General features: G+C 34.8%; 1 protein-coding gene across 1 annotated transcript; it reads right to left on the bottom strand.

Moving 5' to 3' along the window:
* Window positions 1-2,777: 2,777 nt before the first annotated feature.
* On the bottom strand, window positions 2,778-8,437 carry LOC132189875 (pentatricopeptide repeat-containing protein At2g34400-like). Its single transcript, XM_059604693.2, is given in 5 exon segments — window positions 2,778-3,406; window positions 4,051-4,130; window positions 5,519-5,665; window positions 5,667-6,582; window positions 7,505-8,437. Coding segments are annotated over 3 exon segments (1,947 nt in total). The 5' UTR covers window positions 8,434-8,437; the 3' UTR covers window positions 2,778-3,406; window positions 4,051-4,130; window positions 5,519-5,563.
* Window positions 8,438-9,997: the final 1,560 nt, after the last annotated feature.

Below are 9,997 nucleotides of genomic sequence, written 5' to 3'. Positions count from 1 at the left end.
AGCAAATTTACACTCATATAAACCCCCCCAAAACCACCTCAAATGTTTTTTTTTTACAATTACAAAAAAGTACTCTATAAGCCTTTCTTTCTTGTTTTGTTTTGTTTTTCAATGATTTTTCATGGCCTTTTGTGTACCATGTTGAGTAGAGTAAAGATTTTCAGCAGCTTAGAGTCATCCCAGCATCTGCCAAAGTTGACGTGGCCAATTTTTTTTTTTTTTTTTTTTGTAAATAACCTCCAATATTTTGTTTGTTTGTTTGTTTTTTTTAATTGAAGAAGAGAGATATTAAAAGGAAATCCAAATTTGACGTATTAGCACCAAATTTAAGGCATTAGCACCAAATTTAGGATGATCGAATCCCTTTTAGATGAAACAATCCCTAAAAGGTTAACCTTCCACTCCTAGAATTTAGTTTTGAATCCAAAAACAAGTTTTGAGGCATTAAAAATTAAATATTAACTCATAGAAATTTAACTAACAAAAAAAAAAATGACAAATTTTTTTTTTAATTATTTTTTAATATATGTCCTATGCTAGAGGCAGCCGCATAGCAGGACTCTGTTGAGTAAACTTTGAACTTGTACAAAGCGCCTCATTCACAAAGATCGAGTAAGACTCATGCTTTTCCAACAGGCGTGACTCCAAATAATTGTTTGCATCTAACGAGATTCAAAAATAAGACTTTATGGGAATGCCATCAAGACCAAAGCTCTTACCACTTGAGCCAATCCTTTAGGATTAAGCTTCTGTTTCTTCCATTCTTTAATTTCTTTCCCATCGGCCAATCCATAAAAGGTGTGCAACAGAGGAAGTCAAATTAGCTATCACTACAATCAACCTAAATCAAATTAGCGATCCAAGGGAACTGTAATACCCCGAATAATGGTAAAAAAAAAAAAAAAAAAAACGTATTTATTCACATTTTATAAAAAACACCCATAATTTAAAAATGACCTAAATCATTTTTAGTTAAAATGCAAAACAATTTTTTAATATTTTAATTCTGGTCAAACGTTCGATTAAACACTAAACTCAAACGTTTGAGGATTCCTTGAAACGTTCGATAACAACCTTAGCAACAATACACCGAACATTCGAATGTAGTACATGGACCATTCAATGAAGCCTGAAAAAAAAAATTTAACTTATTAGCCACCTCATTCAGTCTTATTCGATCGCTTCATCCACTCCTATAAAAACCACAGACCCTTCAAACTCTGTTCATCCGCCATAGACTTCACCCACGCCAAACCTAGTGAGAGAAGGAAATTCTTGAAGAAAAACGCAAGCGATGCATGAAGCATGTAAAATAGCGTGGAGGACAAGGTCTGTGTCGGGTATCATCCTCCTCCTCCAAGGAAAATGAGCAGCTCAAATTATTTTTACAAGCAAGCAAGAAAGAAAGCTCTACTCCATAGAGAGAAAGGAGAATGAAGTGATTCCCATCCATTCTATGCATGGAATTACTCTTAACACCCTCTCGAATTTACAAATACATATTATAACAGATCCCCATATCATCAAGAACAAGATCCCCTACAAAGCGCCCTCCACATTATTCAATTAATTTTTCAAAGAATAGTAAATGGAAGACGTACCATTTCATTAATATTACATTATTCAATTAATTTTTCATCGAGTAATTAATATGATGCATGTGATATGCTGGGATTCTCGAAGAAGAATATATTCAATGCAAGCAAGGGAATTGCTTGCCCAAGCAAATGTTCCCAATATGGGAACATTAATATAAATAGAATTTTGGGAAAAATATAAAAAAGTCTCTTAAATTACCAGTTATTTGCAATATAGCTTTCAATGTTCAAAATGTACTAAAGTAGCCTCCCAAACTACTAAATTGTATCAAAAAAGTCACTTATTTTTTCATATTCCTATAATACCCCTATTCTTTTAACAAATAAAATAAATAAATAATTGTAAAAAAAAAAAAAAAACAAACAACTTTTTAAAAATACAAGAAAACCAATGGGCGAATAAAATAAAATAAAAATGTTTTTTGGAATAAATAATAAATAATTAGTCACTATAGTAATATAGTTGACCTAAATTATCGTATTAAAGTAAAATCATAGGTACAACAATTTTTTAAAAATACAAGAAAACCAATGGGTGAATAAAAATAAAAATAAAATAAAAAATAAAAAATAAAAAACAGTTTTTTGGAATAAATAATAAATAATTAGTCACTGTAGTTGGCCTAAATTACAAATTGCTTCTTGTCGTATTAAAGTAAAATCAAAGGTACAGAATTTGACTATAGAATTTTATTCGTCCATTGGTTTTCTTGTATTTTAAAAAAATTGTTTGGTTTTTTATTGTACAATTATTTTATTATTTTATTTGTTAAAAAAATAGGGGCATTATAGGAATATAAAAAAACAAGTGGCATTTTTTAAACAATTTAGTAGTTTAGGGGGCTACTTTAGTACATTTTGAACATTAGGGAGGCTATATTGCAAATGACTCGTAGTTTGAGAGGCTTTTTTATATTTTTTAGATGACTTTGATTACTTTTTGGCAACTCAATTGCATCAACACTAATGACTAAACAATTTGGTGGATTTTATTAAGTCGATCAATTTTCTGCTTCCATAACCTTGAACCCCTTCAACTAGAGTAAAATCTTTCATAATCTTTTAAAGGTTAAAAACATCACGTCTAGTTTATTGGAAAGAAAGGCATAAATAAAATAAAATTTTTTGAAAATGTTGTTCATTTGTTTGGGCTAGTCTCTATACAACTCCATAAAGTACGATCTAAAATGTGATAGGTTGCTATTTTATTTTTTTCCTTCTGACTATAAATTTAACGTTGAAGCAAAATAATTGACACCATATATAAAAGGAAAAAATGCAAAACTAGTCCCTATGATTTTACAGTTGTACTCATTTGCAATAAGCTGCTCCCTATGGGTCAGTACCTCACATGAAGAGAATCCACGCTATGTCCAAGAATACTTAGAACTTGCTCCTGTTAAGTTTCTCAAATTCCACATGAGAAAACATTGCTCTTCTCCGGATTGGGAGAAAGCCTAGACAAAAAGCCACTAAACCGGAATAAGGGCATGTTTGGGATTGCGTTAAAAAACTTAAAAAATACTTAAAAAGCCGTGCCAAACAAAAGTTGGCATATTTGGTAAAAAATTCCAAAAATACTTTTTTTGACTTTTTCACTCTAAAAATTGCCAAAACGCACTTTTGGCAAAAACTTAAAAATGAAGTTTTTGCAAAAAATTACTTTTTGACTTAAAAACTATATTTCTCAAACGTAATCCCAAACAGGCTCTAAGTAGTCCTTTATCAAAGATAACCTGCCATGCTCTCTTTCTAACATCTCCAATGGAACCAAAACTGCCCTTCATTAACCAGAGAATATGTGCAAGCTGCAATTGAAAATCAATCCTTAACAAAGAAAATTATGATAATCAAGCCATAAACCATTAGATGCATATTGCATACAATGCAAGCAGCAGGACAGGTAAAAATCTTATCTGAGTCCTCTGTTATAATCCTAAACAGACGGAAGTTCAAATGGAACCAAACTGACCAAAGTCAACTGGCAAGTATATGTTTCTTTACTTCGAAGAAGAGAAAAGAAGCATAATTGAAGATTTTAAGATCAATGAGCTTTTAAAGAAATTATGAGCATCAGGGCATGGATTTATTGAAACGAGTAGGGGGAATCACATTGTTCAAACAGAGCCATGCGTTCCTCAAATAATTTTTCCAAATAACATATGCTTCTGTTTGAGGTTGCTCATCATCAATTGAAAAAGTTTTTCATATATCGAGTTTGTTTTTCCCATAGAAGGCATGTTCAACAGATGGTGTAAAGAAAATTTGAAAGATTTCCGACAAGAAAGCTTCCCGCATGAACCAAAAAGACATAACCAAACCATTAAGTACTATGCAAAATAAAATTAAATAAAAAAGATCCCCATCTAAGCATAGATAAGTTGCATAACCATTTTGATAAAAACACGATTAAAAAAATAATAACAAAGCAATTGATAGTATATTCACTCACCTCTCTGAGCTTTTACATCCCAACACAAGGCTTTGAGAAACCATTCTTTCCATGAATGTCAACTCCAATATTTCTCCAGGCTGAAATGTAAGAATCAGAACACTTGGTTAATTGAGGGGGGCAATAATGGAAAGAAAAAGGACTAAATAAACCTTAAAATTTATGTTACACTCACTTCACGTCATAAGCAAAATAAATGTCAGCTGCATCGACAAACTTTCCCCTCAAGGAAAATATAGAAAAGATGAAACCAGTCAAAAGCAAATGTAAGCTCAATTGACTAAACCATGCTCCTATTTGAGTGATTTAGAGTTGAGGATTTTTTCTTGTTTTTTCTTTCTTTTCTTATTTAAACTGATGCACCCTCCCAAGGCAATTATTCTCCTTCTCAGGGAAGCTTGCCAATATAAGATTTCATATAATATGGTTCAAAATGGCATCAAAGCATTTCACGGAGAGTGAAACAATCATTGCCATTATGGATTAGAAAAAAGAAAAAAGGGAAGGGAAGATTAACCCAAGCAAGTCCACAACTAAAACAAAGCATAGAGACATACAGATACACAGAGAGAGAGAGAGAGAGCACAAGTAACAACAAACAAGCAGCAAGATGTCTGCAAAATATTATGCAGATTAAGTGTTATTTCATCACTTATAACATTTTATGTTATTTGAGAAGTATTTTTCAGTGTTTGAAAATTGGTAAGTGTTTTTTTTCAAAACTTTGCCAAACTCCCCCGTAAGTTCTTTCCTTGGTTTCTACTCCAAACCTTACCCTTTCTACATTGAAACCCTAAATCTCCTCCTTTACCAAGCTTTCACCACGAGTAACCTTGACCCTTGCCATTCAAATACCTAAGTTTAATACTTTCTGTCAAGAGAGAATGCTGCAACCTAACCAGCAACTTGCCTCTTGTGTCCAGTCTGTTAAAATTCTTCAGAATTTAACCTTTACTTGAATTATGAACCCTTTACTTCCTTTTCCCATACCTTAGAACTTCAAAGCTAAAATATTTCTCCAAGTTTCACCCTAATTATGCATAGACAAACACCCCAATACAGCTGTCTAACATCGGACTTGGTGTCAGAGCCCTTTGTCCTCCGTCAAAGTCAATTCATCAGTTTGTAACTATCTTAAGAAAATTTAATGAATTTAATGACATCAGTGTAAAAGGTTAGTTAATACGATGCATGAAATCAGTCATGGAATCAAGGAAATATTCTAATTTCCATATGTTTAATATTCCATTTATTTTTGAAAAACCAAAATTCCCACTAGAGGTGGATGATCAGAAAATTGAAATGTTGACAATTTGCCTATGGGTTTATTTTTCAGATAAATGTAAAAAGCCACAGAGAGAAATTGAAGATCAGAAACATGTTCACTGCCAGCATAAGAAAACTTGGCCTTTGTCAAGCACTAACAGCAATAAATAAGCGGAAAAGTTAAGTTGACGAAATCACCAACCTATAAACACGTGATTCCAAGCATATTGTTTGGTCCAGAAGACTGCTAAGTACAGTAAGTTTTTAACTCATCAGTCTTCTGTAACAACCTTGCCCCTTCAACTCCTGATTCAGCAAATTCACCATTCTTCGGAATGTAACCTTCCCCCCTGCAGCTCCTCATACAGCAGATCAAGTACTTCATAAATTTCTGCCGAATTACGGTGTGAATCATCGCCAGCATGAAATTCATGAAGTTGAGTCTCAATCTCAATCCAGCTGCAACCAGGAGTCTTATTGACACCCCTCTGTCTCATCAACACTATCATCCTTGCTGAATCATGCCACCTATTCAAATTTGCAAAAATTTTTGATGAGATAACATAATTTCCAGAATTTGAAGGCTCCAGCTCCAGCAGCAGCTGCACAACCTGCTCACTGATATCTGTGTTTCTGCGCTTCTGACAGGCACCAAGCAAGGCCCCCAATACAACTGCATCAGGTTTTTCAGGCATCTTCTCAATGAAGTCCCAAGCTTCATGAAGATGTCCTGCACGTGCCAAAAGATCAACCATGCAAGAATAATGCTCGACTTTTGGGACCAAACCAAAAGATGAGCTCATCATATCAAACAATCTACGGCCCTCATCAACCAATCCTACATGAACGCATGCAGAAAGTACTCCTACAAATGTGATGTCATTTGGGCAGGCAAACCCACCCTCCTTTGACATGCGCTCGAATAATGATAAGGCTTCTTCTGCCTGCCCATGAAAAGCAAGTGCAGAAATCATGGCATTCCAAGAGACCTCATTTTTCTGTGGCATGCCTTCAAAGACTCTTCGTGCATTGTCTAAGCTCCCACACTTTGCATACATATCAACCAATGCAGTAGCAACATATATGTCATGCTGCAAGCCTCTTTCTGATGCATATGTATCAACCCATTTTCCAACATCAAGGGCCCCAATTGAGGCACAAGAAGACAGCACTCCGGCCAACGTGATTTTATCTGGATTAACACCCACCTCTCTCATGCGATTAAATAGCATGATTGCTTCATCTGACATTCCGTTTTGTGCATATCTGACATTTATACTTTAAGTTAAAAATTAACATAGAACCTCAATAACACATCTAACTTGCAGAGTCAATTATATGAAAGTTAATGCAAATAACACACACATATATAAGCATATATTTCACACATACATAAAAATGTGTGTGTGTGTAATATGAGGGTTGCTTCTCATATTGAATTTGCTCAGCTTATCCTAAGCATCACATTAGACACAACTACTCTAGATCATGACAGATTGCTTTGAGTAAGAAGATGGAAGCAAATCCAAGTAAGTCCAACATCTATTTATTTCATGAAAACTTCTTTGAGAATAGCATTATACAAAATTATGCATAAAATTTGGGTACAAATTGTTCTGACAACATTCCCACATCAAGGAGACAAAAAGAATGGGAGGGGAAACGAGACCAAGTTGCCTCAATGTAAAAAAGGCAGAAAGCAGTTCTCTTCTATTTAAAACTTCAAAACACAATGGTAAGTGTGGATTCAATTCAGACACCCAAAAAATATTTGGTTGAAAAAATTATTAATAGGTTGTGCCCTGACAACTTCATGTCAATTGAGGATAAGATTATTTCTCATTTAATAACAATAGGTCATGACTTAGAAAGAGATTTAAAAAAATTGAATTAGGCAATTACATCAACAGTTCTAGTTATGAAAGCTTAATTTCCAGTGACTATGATAAAATGGTTCTCCTCACATTTGTCAGTCAAGGGCAAAACATCTCCGTCCAAAAAACAAAGAAGCCAAGGATGAGCCTGTTATAATGAATATCTCAAATGATCTAAAACAACGACAGACTAAATTAACTACATTTCAGAGATTATATTATCAAGCATATTGAAAAAAAAAAAAAAATCATGTTTTCACAACATCAAGTCTACAACAAATCATAGTATCAAGCTCAGAGAAAGAATAACTCGCCCCGTGATCATGGCATTCCATGTGACGACATCTTTCTTCCCCATAGTATCAAAAATCCTCCTTGCTGCCATTAAATCCCCACACTTACCATACATATCAATTAATGCAGAACCCACATAAGAGTTCAGCTCTATCTTATTCTCAACAACGAACTCCTCCACCCACCTCCCTAAACTCAAATCCCCTATGTCCTTACATGCACCAAGAACACTCACTAAAGTCATTTCATCTGGCTCAAACCCCACTTCCCTCATTTCCTGAAACAGCCTCACCGCATCTGCAGCATACCCCATCTTTGAGTACCCCGATATCATGGAGTTCCAGGAAACCAAGTCCCTCTCAGTAATTTCGTCAAACACTTCTCGGGCCCAACCCAATTCACCACACCTAGCATACATTGTTATCAGTGAATGATATGTATGATCATCACCATCCAACCCAATTTTAAATATCGAAGAGTGGGCCACCCGGCCATGATTTAACGCTAAAAGATTCGCGCATGCAATGAACAAAAATGGGTACGTAAAATTATTCGGTTTTATGCCCAAAAACTTCATTTGGTAATAGAATTGAAGGGCAAGAGAGTATTCGTGCCATGTATTGGTTAGGCCACGGATCATAACATTGAAAGCGTAGTCGTTCGGTTGGGGGATATGGGAGAAGAGAAGGGAGGCATAAGTGAAGTTTTTGAGGTCGATGATTTTGGAGAGAAGGAAATTAGATTTGTGTATGGAGTTGACGAGCATCTGGGTGTGTATTTGTTGCAACTGTTTGGTGGATGCACATTTTTTCAGGAGGGACAAGAGCGTCTCACGCAGAGGTTCTTCTTCTTGTTGCTTTCGTTGTGGGTAGTTAATGTGTGCGTGCATGGTGCTTGAGAAAATGAGAGCGCGGGAATTCAAGCGTGAAGGGACTTTTCTCCCAAGCATTGTGTCTGCATGTGGGAGAGAATAGCGCGTGTGGCAATCCTGAGCGTCCTTATAACGAACTCAATATATTCAATCAGTGGATATATCATATATATATATATTCAATCAGCAAATTTTAATGCAATCTGCTCACCCAAAAGAAAAAAAGAAAATTAAATTAAAATTTAAACTTGCACTCTCACTTACAGCCAAATTCTAATATTTTCTCTTACAAAAAAAAAAAAAAAAATCTAATATTTTCCAAATTTTAAAAGGTATATTAACCCCAAACTACTAAGTTATTTCACTTAACCCCATCTATTAGGGCTTTTTTTTGTTAAATCCAATGAAAAATAGGTATGCGATACATGCATGTGAGTGATGTGACCCAAAATAGAATAATACTCTTGTGTGCATATTAATATAAAAAATAAATAATAATAATAATAATAATAATAATAATAATAATAAAAAGTTGTGGTCTATGACTCCATAGCCAAGAGACCCACGGGCCATAGCTAGATTGTGGGTCTGGAGACTCATGACCTGGTCTTGACTCTCCACGAAAAAATATCAAAGGCCAGAGCGTGGATCATGAGTAATGTTAGAAGTTACTTTTGTGTAGCTGTTGTATTACTTAAAAAGTTATATGACTTTTAAAATTACTATTGGCCTTGTAATTGATTATTATTGAATTTTGATTAAATTGTAATTTTATAAGTTACATCATTCTTAAAGTTACACAAGATAGACACAAGTGTAACTTCTATAATTACTGGAGGGTCATGAATGATAAATGTTTTTCATTTACCATAATAATGTCAACATGACCAAATATCAAGTGTAGGTTACCAACAATACATTACCAAGTCTAAAAGTCTAGGGAATACATTAAAACACGTGGAGAAGTCATGGGGTCAAGGTTAGGATACTCAACAACCCAAAATATTATATGTATTATTTAATAGGCGATCAAATTCCTCATGATGCTCCTGGAGTTATGCACCTCTCTCCATTGTGCCAAAAATATAACAAATATATACTAATGAAACTAGTCTGACAAAACCCAAAGCATCCCATAGCCTCAATTATAATACCCCAAGTATAGGGGTTGGGCAAGTACTTGGTGGGCAAATACTAGGGGTGTAAACGAGCCGAGCTTGAGCGAGCTTCCCTTGTTCAGGCTTGGCTCGTTTAAATTTTGCTCGAACTCGAGCTCGAGTCGAGCTCGAGTCGAGCTCAAGGGCGAGCCAAAAAAATCGAGCTCGAGCTAATAATAAGTCGAGCCGAGCCAACTCGCGAGCTGGCTCTTATATTTAATGTTTTTGTTTAAAATTTTTTTTTACCTTCAAGTACTCTTAAATGGCTTAAGAAGTTAGTTTGCATATGAGTATTTGCTTAGCCTGGCTAGTCGAGTATGGAGCCTGAGTCAATACAGCAAGGCATTTGGTTTCAAAGAGAGCGAATATGCATCCTTTTATAGATAAGCAAACTTGGAGATTGATGTTTTCTTAACAATGTGAGACAAGTTAACAGGTTGCATTCAGACTGCATTGGGACAACGCCCCCTACAAAAAAAATATTT

The sequence above is a fragment of the Corylus avellana genome, chromosome 9 (genome assembly GCF_965113065.1).
Source record: "Corylus avellana chromosome 9, dhCorAvel1.hap1.2, whole genome shotgun sequence".
NCBI lineage: Eukaryota > Viridiplantae > Streptophyta > Magnoliopsida > Fagales > Betulaceae > Corylus > Corylus avellana.
This window is presented reverse-complemented; position numbering and strand designations above follow the sequence as displayed.